General features: G+C 67.0%; 1 protein-coding gene across 5 annotated transcripts; it reads left to right on the top strand.

Annotated features, from left to right (window-relative positions):
• The first annotated feature begins 11,992 nt into the window (after positions 1–11,992).
• On the top strand, positions 11,993–16,419 carry PTOV1 (PTOV1 extended AT-hook containing adaptor protein). Of its 5 annotated transcripts, none has more exons than XM_051841669.3 (13): positions 11,993–12,121; positions 13,683–13,820; positions 13,902–13,984; positions 14,052–14,109; positions 14,225–14,332; positions 14,683–14,838; positions 14,927–15,016; positions 15,121–15,194; positions 15,277–15,334; positions 15,425–15,529; positions 15,814–16,011; positions 16,122–16,190; positions 16,297–16,419. In XM_051841669.3, exons 1-12 carry the CDS (start codon positions 12,008–12,010, stop codon positions 16,131–16,133), a joined length of 1,194 nt encoding a protein of 397 aa, XP_051697629.1. In that variant the 5' UTR covers positions 11,993–12,007; the 3' UTR covers positions 16,134–16,190; positions 16,297–16,419. The 5 variants fall into 5 exon arrangements, with proteins under 5 accessions (XP_051697629.1, XP_051697628.1, XP_089175026.1 ...); XM_051841668.2 differs by having other exon boundaries at positions 12,019–12,357; XM_089318900.1 differs by having other exon boundaries at positions 12,041–12,357; positions 14,683–14,817.
• Positions 16,420–16,587: the final 168 nt, after the last annotated feature.

The raw sequence follows: 16,587 nt of genomic DNA, 5'->3' as shown, positions 1-16,587 counted from the left end.
GCCGGGGCGGGGGAGGCGGGCCGGGCCTCAGGACCAGGCAGGCGACGGGATGCGCAGGTGCAACACGAGGGAGCGCTGGGGACTGTGGCGAACCTGGCGAGTGCTTGCCCCGCCTCCTGGCACTCCAACCCAAACCAAAAAACACGGGAGGACCAAACAAAATCTGCTGGTGGGGCTAGTGAGGCCGCCGGGCCGCCATTTTGCGACCTCTGGAAGAAGACGGCGGCCCGGGAGAGGTCCTGGTGCGAGGGCTGGGCAGGGGCCGGAGGCCAGGAGGAGACCAGGCAAGTGCGGCCGAGGAGGGGCGGCTGTGTCACAGGTGGAGGGCTGGGCGCGCGGGTGGGACCCCTGCCCCGCGGAGGGCCGGGCCGGGCCAGGGCAGGTGCATGGAGGAGCTCCCGAGGGCATGAGCGCAGGGGCGGCGGGGTCCGCGCGCCCGGCCCGGAGGCCCCAGGAGGACGCCGGCCTCTGCTCCACCTCTGTTGCCGTGCCGGACTGTGCGTCCCGCTGTCCCCGCTGCGTCCTCGCCGGCCCACCGGGGGTCAGCGCCTGGGGGCGGCGGCCGCAGCCTTGCGTCTCTGACCGGAGGCCGCCCCGGACGCGAGTGGAACGGAAAACGGGTTTTGAGACCAAAACCACTAACACGAACGTGGCCTAAGGGTCAGGAGCCTGCCCTTGGTGAGAGAGGAGGATGCCCCCCCACCAGCACTGTGGCCAAGGAAATCCTAGAAAAATGACACCCTCTCAAACGGAGTTAATGAGAAGGTGTGTTTCAAGGTACAGGGGGCTCACTGACACGTTTGCCCACCATCTCGGGCTTCTTCTTCTTCTTCTTCTTTTTTTTTTTTTTAAAGACATTTGAGAGAGTCGCAGAGAGAGAGGTCGTTCATCCACTGGTTCACTCCCCAACTGGCCGCAACGGCTGGAGCTGGGCAGATCCGAAGCCAGGAGCCAGGAGCAGCTTCTGGGTCTCCCACGCAGGTGCAGGGGCCCAAGCGCTTGGGCCATCCTCCACTGCTTTCCCAGGTGCATTAGCAGGGGGCTGGGTCGGAAGAGGAGCAGCCAGGACTCGAACTGGTGCCCATGTGGGATGCCGGTGTCATAGGTGGAGGCTCAGCACTGGTCCCTTTGTGTGTGTGTGTGTGTGTGTAAGATTTATCATATTTATTTGAAAGAGTTACAGAGAGGTAGAGACAGAGACAGAGGGGTCTTCCATCCACTGGTTCACTCCCCAGATGGCCGCAATGGCCGGAGCTGAGCCAATCAGGAGCCAGGAGCTTCTTCCAGGTCTCCCACGCGGGTGCAGGGGCCCAAGGACCTGGGCCATCTTCTACTGCTCTCCCAGGCCACAGCAGAGAGCTGGATGGGAAGTGGAGCAGCCGGGACTCGAACCGGCGCCCATATGGATGCCGGTCCTGCAGGCCAAGGCTTTAACCCGCTGCGCCAAGGCGCGGCCCCTTTCTTTTCTTTTTCTTTTTCTTTTTTTCTTTTTAAGATTTATTTGAAAGACAGAGGGAGAGCGAGCGAGCACCATCTGCTGGTTCACTCCCCAAATGGCCACAACCATCTGGGCTGGGCCAGGCTGCAGCCAGGAGCTCCATCTGGGTCTCCCGTGGGTGGCAGGGGCCCCAGCACTTCCACCAGCGCTGCCTAAGGGACGCGGGTGTCGTCAGCGGTTCGGCCCACTGTGTGACAGGTGGCCTCCACCTCCGTGGGTGGACACGGTCCAGCCCGAGGCCGGCGGCCTGTCCCGAGGTGCCTCAAAACGCTGCTGGAAAACGGGGTTCATTTCCATGATTTTTGGAAGTTTTATTTAAGCAGGTTAAGCTGTGGCCTAGATACGCGCCGGTTCCAGTCCCGGCGGCTCCACTCGTGACCCTGCACCGTGGGAGACCCGGATGGCGTCCCGGGGCCGTCTGGGGGCGTGAGCCAGCATTCTGGAGATGTCTCTCTCTGCTCTCACCAACTCTTCCGAAAAAATCTTTAAAAAATGAGAGAGACGGAGAGCTGTCCGGCTTCTGGTCCATTCGCCCAAGTTTCGCGGGGGTGTGGCAAGCCCCGCCTCCGAGCGGCCGAAGTCCGAGGCCGGCCCCGCTTGCCGGTGGGCCTCACTCTCGGTCTCCCCGGCCCTGGCCATCGAGCAGCAAGGCGGGAAAGCGGAGGGCCGTAGTACCCGGATGTGGGCAGTGACGTCACTTCCTGTTCCGCTCGGGGTCCCCTCACAGGGAGTTATTAGCTCGGGCCGGGCTGAGAGGAAAAGGGGGAGAGCGGGCCGACCCCAGTGGGGGCTGCAGAGGGGGCCCGGGGCTTCTCCCAGGGCAGATGTCGGAAACCAGGCGGCTCTCCATTGCGGGGCCCCGGGCGGCAGGCGTGACGTCAGGAGCGGGATGACGTGACGTCAGGAGCGGCGCGGTGGTCCCGGCGCTCCCGGGCCGGGGAGGGGCGCGGTAAGTAGCCACCACCCTGGCGGTGTTCAGGCTGCGCGTGGGCCCTCCCTGCTAGGTTGCAAAGAGAAAAACCCAGGACCGCGGCGCGCGCGCCCATTTCTTGTGGCTCATGCGCGTCTCTGCCCGTGGTGGTCACCCGGACCGACGGGTGACTGATGCGCGTGGGCTGCGGTGAGACCAGCGGAAAGGCGCGGTTACGCCAGCAGAGGCCGCGCTGTGTTGCAGACAACCCCACACGGCAGTGGGTCGCATCGCAAAGGTCCGCTTGGGTCAGATGTCAGAGACCTCGAGTCTGGCCACGCGTGGCCACACGTCAGCCGCTCCCGTCTCCACCGGCGAGTAAGCGCTGCTCATCGCTCATTGGCCAGAATTCATCACGTGGCCTGAGATCCCATTGGCCGGAGTTAATCATGTGACCCCACCTCTCATTGGTCAGAATTCATCACATGGCCTGAGTCTCGTTGGCTGGAGTTAATCACGTGACTCCACTTCTCATTGGACAGAATTAATCACATGACCTGATGTCTCATTGGCCAGAATCGACCCCACGGCCGCACTTGGCCACAATGGCGTCACTGGGCGAGTGCGGAGCTGATGGAGCTGATGATATGACCCAGAGCATTAATCATTTTTTTAGACTTTTTTTTTTTTGACAGGCAGAGTGGACAGTGAGAGAGAGAAAGAGAGAAAGATCTTCCTTTGCCGTTGGTTCACCCCCCAATGGCCGCCGCGGCCAGTGCTGCGCTTATCCGATGGCAGGAGCCAGATGCTTCTCCTGGTCTCCCATGGGGTGCAGGGCCCAAGCACTTGGGCCATCCTCCACTGCACTCCCTGGCCACAGCAGAGAGCTGGCCTGGAAGAGGGGCAACCGGGACAGAATCCGGCGCCCCGACCGGGACTAGAACCCGGTGTGCCGGCGCCGCAAGGCAGAGGATTAGCCTAGTGAGCCGCGGCGCCGGCCTACATTAATCATTTCAAGATTCTACTTTCACAACCAGCTTTTAAGCATTTCTGGTTCTGTGTAGGACCAAGACCTCCTCTTTCAGTACGCGGCTCCCAGTGATCAACCGCGCCCCGGCCCCAGAACCGGGACATGGGCTGAGGCTGCCGGGCTCTTCCACGCAGTCCTTCGGTCCAGGGCTCCTTTCATCAGCCCCCACGCTGCCCGTGCAGCAGCCTGGCCGGCCTCAGCCTGCCCGCGCTGTGACGGCAAACCCGTGAACCACACGGTTTGCGGGCCGGGGGCGGGAGCAGGCCGCCTAGGCTGTGCGCGTGGGCGCCAGGCCTTTCCGCTGACACGAAGGCCTGCAGACTGGCAGACGGGGCCAGCGAGAGGATTGGAGGGGCTCCATCGTGTTACTAGTACAACGTTTCCTTTACTCCCGATGACCGCCGGGGCCGGGCCGGGCCCACGCCCACGCCAGGAGCTTAATTCGGGTTCCCCAGGAGGGTGGCAGGGGCTGGCCGATCAGCAGAAAGCGGGATCGGAAGTGGAGCAGCTGGGACTCGAACCCGCGTCCTTGGGCGGGCGGAGGCTTTGCCTGCCATGCCACAGCTGACATTTGAGTGGGTACTGTGCTAAGCATGGATCCTATTATTTATTATTTGTCATAACCCCTGTATGGTGAGATATTAAAAGAAACAGACTGGAGCCGGAGCTGTGGCGCCGCGGGTTAAAGCCCCGGTCTGCAGCGCCGGCATCCCATAGGGGTGCGGGTTCGAGTCCCAGCTGCTCCACTTCTGGTCCAGCTCTCTGCTGTGGCTGGGAAAGCAATGGAGGATGGCCCCGGTCCTTGGGCCCCTGCACCCGCGAGGGAGACCTGGAGGAAGCTCCTGGCTCCTGGCTTCAGTTTGGCGCAGCCCTGGTTGTTACGGCCATCTGGGGAGTGAACCAGCAGGTGGAAGCCCTCGCTCTCTGTAACTCTGCCTTTCAAATAAATGAATCTTTAGAAAAAGAGCCGGCGCCGTGGCTCAATAGGCTAATCCTCCACCTTGCGGCGCCGGCACACCGGGTTCTAGTCCCGGTTGGGGCGCCGGATTCTGTCCCGGTTGCCCCTCTTCCAGGCCAGCTCTCTGCTATGGCCAGGGAGTGCAGTGGAGGATGGCCCAGGTGCTTGGGCCCTGCACCCCATGGGAGACCAGGAAAAAGCACCTGGCTCCTGGCTCCTGCCAGGATCAGCGCGGTGCGCCGGCTGCAGCGGCGGCCATTGGAGGGTGAACCAACGGCAAAAGGAAGACCTTTCTCTCTGTCTCTCTCTCTCACTGTCCACTCTGCCTGTAAAAAAAAAAAAAAAAAAAAAAAAAAAAAAAAAAAAAAAAAAAAAAAAAAAAGAAAAAGAGAAACAGACTGAAGAAATAATTCTCACGCAACGCCTGGTGGCTGCGAAACTCAGTTGTAGTTCACAGAGCAAGCCCTGCACAGCGACACCTGAGCGGGCAGCGGGGGGAGCCTGGGCGCGGGGACCAATGGGCACAGAGCTATGACCAGCGGAGGGGCGGATCTCAGGAACCGGAGGCCCCGCCCAGGTCGCGCGAAGGCCTCTGGGAGTTGTAGTTTTCCATAGCGAACCACGTCACCGCCTGCCGAGGAAAAACCTTGAGTGCTCCAATGTGCGCCGTGCAATCCGTACCCCAGCCCTCTTTGGTAGGGTCCCTGGCCCCCAGGCCAGTATTCGTCCTCCCCTATTTCCTGAAGTGTTTTGGTATAGTCAGCAGCCTCAAACTCCAGGTAGGGGTTCCCGGGTCTCACTCCCAGCCCAGAGCCGAGTTGGCACCGTCTTCAAATCTACCCCCCCCCACACACTCTGTGGTATCGTCTTTGTGCCGCCACGCCCCCCGAAGCGTCCCTCGCGAGTCCTCCGGGCCCGACGTGTCCCCCCCGCGGCCGTCTCCTTCGCTCCCCCTTTTCCCGGACTCCCCCAGCCCTGCATGGTACGCTCCGGCCACGCCCCTCGCCGCCGGGTCCCCCCGCGCGCCGCAGTGGTCTGGCCTGGGCGACCCCTTCCTGGAGGCGCGACCCCCGCGTTCAGTATCGCGCCGGCAGGGTCCCCGAAGCCGCGCGCCCGCGCCGGTCACTCGGCGGAGCCCGCAGCCCCAGTGTGGCCCGCTCGGTCCGAGCCTGCCGTGCTGAGCCCCGCGCCCATTGTCCAGAGTCTTCCTGGCCCCGGGGTTCCTGCCCGGCTGGCCCCTCGCGGGAGGTGGTCTGAGCCCGCGGCCTCCCCCGCTGCCCCGCCGCAGGCCGGCACACTGGGCCCCGGGCGGGGGGCGGCCCGACCCCGGCCCAGCAAGGGACCCCGGCCCTCGGCGGGCAGCCGCTCCTGGCTGGAGCAGGTGAGTGGCCGCGGGGCCGGTGGGGCTGTCCAGGGGCGAGGCCTGAGGACACGGGGCTTGGGGCTGCGGGTTCAGGACGAGCCGGTGTTCAGGGGTGTAGACGGTCCCGGGGCACATCCCGAACTTTGGGGCTGAGGCTTGGGGCCCCTGTCACCGCTCCTGCCGCTCAAGGTACTCGAAGCCGCCCGAGTGGACGCCTGCACCTGTAGACCCCTGCCCAGCCAGGTCTACGTGAATCACGGGGAGAACCTGCAGGTGCTGGGGGGCGGGGCGGGGCTCCGCCGGGCCCCTCCCCTCTTGGCACCTGCTGTCCTCACCCCCAGGAAGCCCCAGAAGCAGTGGCCCCAGAACTGACCATGCAGCTCACCCCAGCAGCTGCTGGAGAGTGGCAGGGACCCCCCTACTTCCCCTTGTCCCGGGCCCCTCGGGGCTACTGTGGCTCCCCCAGACCACGCTGGGCCCGCTGTTCCTGTCTCCAGGATGGTGCGGTCCACTTGAGTCCCTGGAAGGCCCCTACCGTGTCGTGGGCAATGGAGTCGTGAGTCCGCCTCCCCCAGCCTTGGCCAGGAGACCCCAGGGTGCGGCCGAGGGCACTTAGCAGGAAGCACTGCTCCCCACAGCATTCCTGGGGTGCGTTTTCCTGAAGGCGGTGTTGGATGCCTGGGGGGCGGAAGACCACCTCCGGGCGTCCCCACCCCCAGGTGGTGTATGGTCATTGCCTCCGCTGTCCCGGGGCCTGAGCTCCTCAGGGCCAGGTCACAGCCCTGGGCTGGGGACCCCATCTTCAGCGTAGCTCTCAGGGCGCGACTCAACCCCGACCCCTCTGTGCTAGGTGCCCCCAGGAGGGGACTGGGGCCTGGGGGGCGCTCCCGACGTGGGGAGGCCGCGGACAGGCCATCATCTCCGCAACTCTGCATCAGCCGGGTCCCCGGGGGTCCCATCGGGTGACAGCGGAAGCTGTGGTCATCTGAACGCTTGACAGACCGCTTGACAGACGTGCCCAGCAGCCCTCACATGGGGCTGCCACTGGGCGGTGATGCCGCTGGGCGGAGCCTGCCCTGGGCGGAGCCTGCCGCTGGGTGGTGCTACCGCTGGGTGGAGTTTTCACTGGGCGGAGTCTGCCACTGGGTGGAGTCTGACTCTGGGCGGAACCTGCCCAGGGCGATGCTGCTGCTGGGTGGAGCCTGACGCTGGGCGGAGCCTGCTCTGGGCGGAGTCTGCCGCTGGGTGGAACTTGCACTGGGCGGAGCCTGCCGCTAGGTGGTGCTGCCTCTGGGCGGAGCCTGCCCTGGGTGGAGCCTGCCCTGGGTAGAGCCTGCCCTGGGTGGAGCCTGCTCTGGGCAGAGCCTGCTGCTGGATGGTGCTGCCGCTGGGCGGTGCTGTCGCTGGGCGGAGCCTTACGTTGGGCGGAGCCTGCAGCTGGGCGGAGCCTGCCCTGGGGGGTGCTGCCCTGGGCGGAGCCTGGTTGCCTGGGAGACTGGGGAGGAACATCATCACCCAGCCTGCCTGGGGCCAGGATGCGACGCTTACCCAGGCAGCAGTGGCGGCTGCACACAGCGGGGAAGGGACAGGGGCAGGCAGTCAGCTTGCAGGGTCTGCCTCAGGGCAGGGCACCGAGGCGCAGGAGTGAGCTGGGGTGGCCGTGGTCGGCCCCCCTCAGGAGCCCTGCGAGATGGGTTGCCCGCCCGGGCTCAGCCACCGGGGCCCGGGGAGGCGCCTGCCTTGTCCTGGCCGCTCGTCTGCACGGCCACCTTGTGCCCGCTGCCGCCTGGCCGTTCCGGGGCCGCAGGGCTGTGGGACTCCTGCCTGCCGTTCTCCTTGATCCCGTGCCTTCGGGCAGACGGGGTCTGAGCCCCTCGCCCTCCCTGTGAGCCCGCCCGCGGCCTTGGCGTCTCCTGGGGTGGAGGTTCGGAGTTGCAGAGCTGGGGCCTCGCCGGTGTCGGGGCCCCTCTCTCTCCTGCCCCTCTCGGCGGTCGGCGGGACCCCAGCCTCGCCCTGGCTCCCCCACCCCGTGCGGTGGTTGGCAGCCTGGAGCAACCCCTGGTCTCCAAGCCTTTTAGCGAGAGAGGTCTTCCCCTGCTGGTTCACTCCCCAATGGCCGGAACGGCCAGAACCGGGCCAGACAGACGCCAGGAAGGAGCCAGGAGCTTCTTGTGGCCATGCGAGTTCAGGGCCCAGGCATTGGCCAACCCTCTGCTGCTTTCCCAGGCGCACTGGCAGAGCTGCACCAGAGGTGGAGCCGCCGGGACTCGAACGAACCAACGCCCACGTCAGGTGCTGGCGCTAAAGGTCCCCGCAGCAGCCTCTCTGCTGCGCCTTTTACAGTAGACACCTCACCACCCTCTGCTTCTGTGGCTTCCAGAACCTTCTAGAAAGGGAAGGGGTGGGTGTAAACGGAGCTCACTTTTTTTTTTTTTTTTTTTTTTTTTGACAGGCAGAGTGGACAGTGAGAGAGAGAGACAGAGAGAAAGGTCTTCCGGCTGGCGCCGCGGCTCACTAGGCTAATCCTCCGCCTAGCGGCGCCGGCACACCGGGTTCTAGTCCCGGTTGGGGCGCTGGATTCTGTCCCGGTTGCCCCTCTTCCAGGCCAGCCCTCTGCTGTGGCCAGGGAGTGCAGTGGAGGATGGCCCAGGTGCTTGGGCCCTGCACCCCATGGGAGACCAGGAGAAGCTCCTGGCTCCTGGCTCCTGCTATCGGATCAGCGCAGTGCGCCGGCCGCAGCGGCCATTGGAGGGTGAACCAACGGCAAAAGGAAGACCTTTCTCTCTGTCTCTCTCTCTCACTGTCCACTCTGCCTGTCAAAAAAAAAAAAAAAAGTCTTCCTTTGCTGTTGGTTCACCCTCCAATGGCCGCTGCGGCCGGCGCACCGCGCTGATCCGATGGTGGAGCCAGGTGCTCCTCCTGGTCTCCCATGGGGTGCAGGGCCCAAACACTTGGGCCATCCTCCACTGCACTCCCTGGCCACAGCAGAGAGCTGGCCTGGAAGAGGGGCAACCGGGACAGAATCCGGCGCCCCGACCGGGACTAGAACCTGGTGTGCCGGCGCCGCAAGGTGGAGGATTAGCCTAGTGAGTCGTGGCACCGGCCTCAAAAGTCTCTTGACAGCTGACTCTGTCCTGTTACTCAGAGGATACGTGCTAGCTGAGGTCACCGGGCTACTGCGGTGAGCCCTGCTGTGTCCCCTGGTCTCAATGTGGTTAAATCCCCTCTGCCATCGCTCAGGATACACGTGGTGGTAAGGGTGAGACCATCCAGGGCTTTAGAATAGAATTATTATTTTTTTTTTTTTTTAATTTTTGACAGGCAGAGTGGACAGTCAGAGAGAGAGACAGAAAGAAAGGTCTTCCTTTGCCGTTGGTTCACCCTCCAATGGCTGCCGCGGCCAGCGCACCATGCTGATCCAATGGCAGGAGCCAGGTGCTTCTCCTGGTCTCCCATGGGGTGCAGGGCCCAAGCACTTGGGCCATCCTCTACTGCACTCCCTGGCCATAGCAGAGAGCTGGCCTGGAAGAGGGGCAACCGGGACAGAATCCGGCACCCCGACCGGGACTAGAACCCGGTGTGCCGGCGCCGCAAGGTGGAGGATTAGCCTATTGAGCCACGGCGCCGGCTTAGAATAGAATTATTAAAAATGACGTGAGCCGGCGGCGGCATTTGGAAATTTATTCGGCGAGAGTTCCCTCCCCTTTTGTGTTCTGATGGTGCGGGCTCCGTCCTGCTGTGTTAGGAGGTTGCTTAGGTCACGCTGCCCCCTAAGCTAATTTACATAATGTTGGGCTCTTCAGGGTGTTCTTTTTCTCACAATATGTACTTAATAAAAAGGACTTGGGTTGGGGGAGGCGGGAGCCGGGGGACCCAGGGCTGGATGCAGACCCGAAAGGGTTAGGGTTCCTGGCTGAGGACCCCACCCCAGCACTGGCTGATGGCAGGGGCTGGGCAGGGGGAGACCAGGCAAGTGTACCACGTGGGGGCTGCACGTGGCCGAGGAGGGGCGGCTGTGTCAGAGGTAGGAGGGCTCTGCTGAGTCCCCCTGGTGGGACCCCTGCCCCTGCGGAGAGCCGGGCCGCGGCCAGGGTAGGTGCATGGAGGAGTTCCCGAGGGCATGAGCGCAGGGGCGTCCTGGCTGACCCCAGGGGTGAGGCAGGGAGGCGGGGCCCGGCCCGGGCGCCCGAGGCCAGCGATGGCGGGGAACACTCGTGTTACCAGGCACGGAGGGGAGTTGCTGGAGGGAGTCCCGTGGGTTCTTCCCCTCACCTTAGTATAGAAATAAAAAGCCAGGGAACAGTTTGCAAAGAGGCGGAAACTTTTATTCGATTGGCAAGCGACAGGGAAGGCGTCCGGGCAGAGGGGAGAGCGGGGGGTGCCCGAGCTGGACCCTGGCTCTGAGGAAGGGCCTGGGTCTTTAAGGCGATACTGTCTGTCCATTGGGTCATCCTACTGGGGGTGCCTATTGGACGGGGGGGGGTCTCATACGGATGTTGATGGGCTTGGGCTAATGGAGATAGTGGGGTCTCCTTAGGGGCTCAGCCCTCTCTGCCAGCTCTGGGTGAAAGGTTGCCCCACCCTGAAGGTCAAGGCTGCAAGGTCACACCCGCTGCCACGAGGGGGGGGGGATGCCGGCTGACCTGGAGGCGTGGTTCCAGCCTCAGCTGAGAGCCGGCTTGTGAAGGACATCCTACCTCTGTGGGAGGGGCCAGCAGACCCCGGACTCCCTGTCACTCCCCGCCTCGAAAGAGACGCCCGGACGTGGGGAGCCCGCTGAGCACCGTCCGCTCGGCCACCGGGCCGCTGGGCGCCGGCTCCGGCCCTCGCTTCTGCCGCCCAGCGCTCAGGCCTGAGCCCCGGGGCCGAGGCGGAGCCCGGGACCGCCCGGGCCGCGCCAGCCTTCCGGCTTCAAGTCAAAGGAGCAAGAGAATGATGAAAGAGGAAACAATTTTAATGAGTAAATCTTTCTATTTTTCAATCTGTATTTTTTCAATCTTGAACTGCACACCTAGGCTGCAGTGCCCTGCGTGTTTGTATTCTGTCCCATGCATTGGCCACCGTTCAGTAAAGATACCATTTGATTACGTCTCTGGCCCTGGACTCTGCTTCTCCCTGGCTGAGCTCGCCCACGAGTGACCCGCCCGGCCGCCCGGGGCTGTGCCTGGACCGGGGCGTGGAGGAGGGCCGGGGCGGGGGAGGCGGGCCGGGCCTCAGGACCAGGCAGGCGACGGGATGCGCAGGTGCCTCCCCCTTCCCAGGAGTTTCATTCCCCGTAAAGCAGCCAGAGGTCCTTAAAAATATCCACAAAGTTACGAGCGAGTCTGCCTCCAGCCGGCTCTGGAGCCGGGAGCCGCGCAGCCGGCGTGACCGGGCTGGCCTGACCGCCCCGCTGCCTCCACGCTGCTGACCGGGAGCCACAGCCCGTGATCGGTCTCCCGCCGAAAACGGGCCTCTGTCTGCTCGTTAAGGGTGCACTGAGTGGAAAGGGTCGGAGGGCCGGGCCGCCGCCGAGGGTTTTATTCGGGTCTCGCGTGGACGGCTCGGGCGGGCGCGGGGGCCCGAGTGGAGCAGGGATGCGAACCCGCGCCCTACGCGTGCGGGGCCTCTGGGCTCTTTTTCAAGAAAAGCTGACAAGTATTTGAGTACCGTGCCAAGCACGGGTTTATTATTTGACGTCACAACCGCTGTAAGTATAGATATTTAGACGAAACAGATTCAAGCAAGAATTCAGCGACAGCTGAGCGGCTCACAGCGGGTGGGCGGAGCCTGGACGCGGGAGCCAATGGGCGCACGGCTATGACTAGCGGGGGCGGGCTTCATGGGCCGCGGGCCCCGCCCCGTCCCGCGAGGGCCTCTGGGAGTTGTAGTCCCTTCCCCATCAACCACGTCACCGCTACCAAGAAAACCTTAAGCGCTCCAATGTGCGCTGTGCGATCCGTACCCCAGTCCTCTCTGGTAGGGTCCCTCGTCCCCCCGACTCATTATACGTCCTCCCCTATTTCCTGAAGTGTTTTGGTATGGTCTCCTGACTGCGCGGGAGTCCTGACTCCCAGCCCAGAACCGAAGTGGCACCGTCTTCAAGTCCACCCTCTCCAACTCTTTGGTACCGTCTGCGGCCTCCGCCACGCCCCCTAAAACTTCCCTCGCGCGCCCTCCCGGCCCCGCCCCGCCGGCCGGAGCGGCCCGACGTGTCCCCCTGCGGCCGGTCCCTCGCTCCCCCTTTTCCCGGGTTCCCCCCGCCCCGCATGGTACGCTCCGGCCACGCCCCTCGCGGACGCGGTTGGTACGCGCCGGGCTCCCCCGCGCGCCGCAGTGGTTTGGCCGCGGCGACCCCTCAGGCAGCGCGTCCCCCGCGCTTGGTACGGCTCAGCCCGTCGCCCCTCGGTCGGTGGCCCGCGGCAGCCCCCAGCCCGCTCCTGCTGCCATGGTCCGTCCGCGCCGCGCTCCGCACCGCTCCGGCGCTGGGGGTCCCCTCGGGGGTCGCGGCCGCCCCCCGCGGCCGCTCGCGGTGCGCGCCGTGCGCTCGCGCTCCTGGCCCGCCAGCCCCCGGGGGCCGCAGCCGCCGCGGATCCGGGCCCGCTCGGCCCCTCCCATGGTGAGCCCCGCGCCTTGCTTCCAGAGCCTTCCACGGCCCCGCCCCCGGGGGCCTCCCCAGGCTCCCACGCCACTGTGCGCAGCCCCCTCCTCTCCGGGGGCGCCGCCGAGGCGCGGGGGGTGGCCCCGCGCGGGGCCGAGGTCCCCCGTGGCCCCGGGTGGTCCGCGTCCGGCTCTCCCCTTTGTTAGGCGGGTAGGCCGGGGTGGGGGGGCCCGGGGGCGGGGCGGGCTCAGATTACTGCTGACTGCGCGGCCCGCTGGACGCGGGTGGGGGGCGGGCGCCGCGCGCGCTTGTTTTTCCGATTGCAAAGTTGCTTCCTTGCTGGGCAGGGGCAGGGCATTGGACGTGGGGGCCAGGGGCTGCGTTCCGCACGCGCGCGCCCGTGCGGTCCCGGGTGGCGTCCTCCCCCAGGTCCTGCCAGTGGCCGACCCTGGAGTTGACTCCCACGCACGCCCGGGACCTTGGGCGTCGGCGCGCGCCGTGCGGCTCCTGCAGGCGGCATGCACTTTTCAGAACCCCCGGCGAGGCTTTCTCGAGGGCGGTGCGAGCGCGCGTGCCCGTGTTGCTCGCGGCTCGTTCGCGGACGGGACACGCGTGGACGCCCGGGCCCCGAGACGTGTGCTCCCGGGGCTTTGAGCTCCCCTCCAGGTGCTCCGCGGGCCCCCCTGCGTGGCGCACGGGGCGGCGGCACCTGTCCGGGTGGAGATTTACTTTGGGGGGTAGCAGGTGAGCCCTCATCTGGGTGTGCTCTTGCTGCCAGGGCGGGTATGCCTGGGTGCCAGGCAGGCGTCCCTGACGGTTCCCTGCGGGACCCCAGATCCAGCCAGCTCCCAGGTGCCCAGCGGCCAGCCTGCCTTCCAGGTGACCCTAAACCCTGCTGTGTGGCAGTGCGTGCGCGCAGGGGGGCCCGCTGCTTAGCCCCCCCAGGCACTGCGCGCCCCGAATGTGGCAGGTAGGACAGCCCCAGGTGAGCTGCCTGATGGCCGGGCCGCGCTCCAGGCTCCATCTCAGCTCACCTGCGAGTGCCCCGCCCCCCGGACCCTGCCACAGCAGGTGTGATCGGGGGGAAAAGTGTCCCGAGATTATTTATTTTGGCCACTTGAAGCCGCGCGCGGGTCCTCGGACTCGGACTCCCTGCCGCGGGGCAGTTTCTGAGGTCGCTGGGAGAAGGCCGCTGTGTTCGGGCGCTGAGCCCTCCTCTGGTCCAGGGCGCCTGGCAGGGCTGTGGGCCCGGGAGCCTCCCCAGACCGCTGATCTGGCTGTGTCAGGGCCCCAGGCGTGGGGCAGAGGCTGCGGGATGCGCCTCACTGCCTCCCTCCCCGCAGGAGGGCGCTCGGGTGTTCGGGGCCCTGGGTCCCATCGGGCCCTCCTCCCCCGGGCTGTCCCTCGGGGGCCTGGCGGTCAGCGAGCACCGGCTCAGCAACAAGCTGCTGGCCTGGAGCGGCGTCCTGGAGTGGCAGGAGGTGAGGCGCGCGCTGGGCACGACGTGGGCGCGTGGGGGCGGGCCTGGCCGGCCGCGCCGTGACGCCCCTCCCGCCCCGCAGAAGCGCAGACCGTACTCGGACTCCACGGCGAAGCTGAAGCGCGCGCTGCCCTGCCAGGCCTACGTGAACCAGGGCGAGAACCTGTGAGTGCGGGCGCGGGCGCGGGCAGGGGCGCGGCTGGCCGCGGGCCCTGACCCCTCCTCCCCGCAGGGAGACCGACCAGTGGCCGCAGAAGCTGATCATGCAGCTGATCCCGCAGCAGCTGCTGGTGAGCCCCCGCCCGCGCCCGCCCCCCGCCCCGCCCGCGCCCCCGCCTGAGCGCGCCCCCCGCCCCGCCCGCGCCCACGGCCCCGCCTGAGCGCGCCCCTCCCTGTCGCCCGCAGACCACCCTGGGCCCCCTGTTCCGCAACTCGCAGCTGGCTCAGTTCCACTTCACCAACCGGGACTGCGACTCGCTCAAGGGGCTCTGCCGAGTCATGGGCAACGGCTTCGTGAGTGGGGAGTGGGCGGGGCGCGGCAGGTGCTGGCCGAGCCGGCTGCCCGGGGCGCGCCTGCTCCCTGATGTCTGGGCGGCTCCTCCTCGCGGGGCCTGTGGCCAGGGTGCGGCTGTACCGACAGGCCAGCAGCAGGACCCCCGTCACCCTCCCACTCCCACTCCAGAACCACTAGCGCCCGAGTCAATGAGCGTTTATGTAGCGCTTGCTGTGTACCGCTGTTACTGTGCTCCAGCTGGGGAAACTGAGGCACAGGAGGGGCGGCTGCTGCACTCAGGCCCTCGTGCCGGCTGCCCGACGGGAGGGAGCCCCGAGCTCGCCCAGCCCTGACGGCGCCCTCCCCCCAGGCCGGCTGCATGCTCTTCCCGCACATCTCCCCGTGCGAGGTGCGCGTGCTCATGCTGCTGTACTCGTCCAAGAAGAAGATCTTCATGGGCCTCATCCCCTACGACCAGAGTGGCTTCGTCAACGCCATCCGGCAGGTCATCACCACCCGCAAGCAGGTGGGCGGGCGCTTCCCGCCGGGACCCCGGGTGGGCGCGGGGCTGCTGTGGGTCTTGGGGTGCGGCCCTGAGCGCCCCTCCCCCACAGGCAGTGGGCCCCGGGGGCGTCCACTCGGGCCCTGTCCAGATCGTCAACAACAAGTTCCTGGCCTGGAGCGGGGTCATGGAGTGGCAGGAGGTGAGGCCTGGGGGCGCTGGGGGCGCTGCGCGTGCGGAGCCTGGGGGGCCCCGAGCCTGTGGCCCTCCGCGCTGAGGTCTCCTCTCCCTGCCCCCTCCCCAAAGCCCAGGCCTGAGCCCAACAGTCGCTCCAAGAGGTGGCTGCCGGCGCACGTCTACGTGAACCAGGGGGAGATCCTGTGAGTGTCGGGGGGCCGGGGCGCCCTGGGAGGCGGCGGGACTGACCAGGACTGACCGCGCGCCCGCCCGCCCCGCCCGCAGGAGGACGGAGCAGTGGCCCAGGCGGCTGCACATGCAGCTCATCCCGCAGCAGCTGCTGGTGAGCGGCGGGGCCGGCGGGGGCGGGGCGGGGCCGGGCAGGGGGCGGGGCCAGGGGCGGGGCCTGAGCCGCGCCTCCCGCCCCCCGCAGACCACGCTCGTGCCGCTCTTCCGGAACTCGCGCCTGGTGCAGCTCCACTTCACCAAGGACCTGGAGACGCTCAAGAGCCTGTGCCGCGTCATGGACAACGGCTTCGTGAGTGCCAGGGGCGGGGCCCGGGGGGCCCGAGGGGCGGGGGCGGGGCTTCGTGAGTGCCAGGGGCGGGGCCCGGGGCTTCGTGAGCGGCGGGGCGGGGCCTGGGGCGGCCCGAGGGGCGGGGCCGGCAGTCCCGGCGGTCCCGGCGCCCCTGCTTACTTCCTGCTTCCCACGCCCCTCCGGGCCCTGAGCCCCGGGGCGCTCCCGGGGGCTTTCACCGCTGGCCTGGCCCAGGGGGTGACGGGCCTGTGCCGAGTGCGCGCCTGAGCCCCGGCCGCCCCCAGGCCGGCTGCGTGCACTTCTCCTACAAGGCGTCGTGCGAGGTGCGCGTGCTCATGCTGCTCTACTCCTCGGAGAAGAAGATCTTCATCGGCCTCATCCCGCACGACCAGGGCGGCTTCGTGAGCGGCATCCGGCGCGTCATCGCCAACCAGCAGCAGGTGCTGCAGCGCAACCTGGAGCAGGAGCAGCAGCAGCGCGGGGTGAGCGCGGGGCGGGGGCGAGCGCGGGGCGGGGCAGGGTGAGGCCCGGGGCGCGGGGAGGGGGCCGCGTGCTGGCACCGCTGACCCGCCCGCCCGCGCCTCCCCCGCAGATGGGGGGGTAGTGGCCGCTCCCCCGGGCCGGCCCCTCCAGGAGTCAGCTGAGGCCGCCGTGGAGACTGGTGAGCGGGAGCCGCGCGGTGGTGCCGGCGCCCCGGGCGCGGCGGGGGCAGGGGTGGGGGTGAGGGGAACAGCCCAGCCCTTCCCACGGCACCCCTGCCCCCCCAGGTCAGAGGCCTCTGAGCAGGGGCCCTGGGATGGTGCTGCCCAGCGACGTGGAGGACGGTGTCGCGAGGTCATCGAGGACGGGCCCCACCCTGTACGGCTCCCCAATAAAGCCTTTCAAAAGCACACGCGCGCCTCCCTGGCTCTGTGGGCCCCGCCCCCCATCCAGCAGAGGAGGGGGCAGAGGTCTGCAGGCCGCACTGCGCGAATCCCGGACCCAGCCCGCCGCCTTGGGTCACCTGGCCGGGCCGCGCTGGCTCCTGGGCCGGCTCCCGGGCTCCCGTCTCCGTGGGC

This window comes from Oryctolagus cuniculus, chromosome 18, assembly GCF_051225735.1.
Source record: "Oryctolagus cuniculus isolate XC-2025 breed Fujian yellow rabbit chromosome 18, ASM5122573v1, whole genome shotgun sequence".
Lineage (NCBI taxonomy): Eukaryota > Metazoa > Chordata > Mammalia > Lagomorpha > Leporidae > Oryctolagus > Oryctolagus cuniculus.
This window is presented reverse-complemented; position numbering and strand designations above follow the sequence as displayed.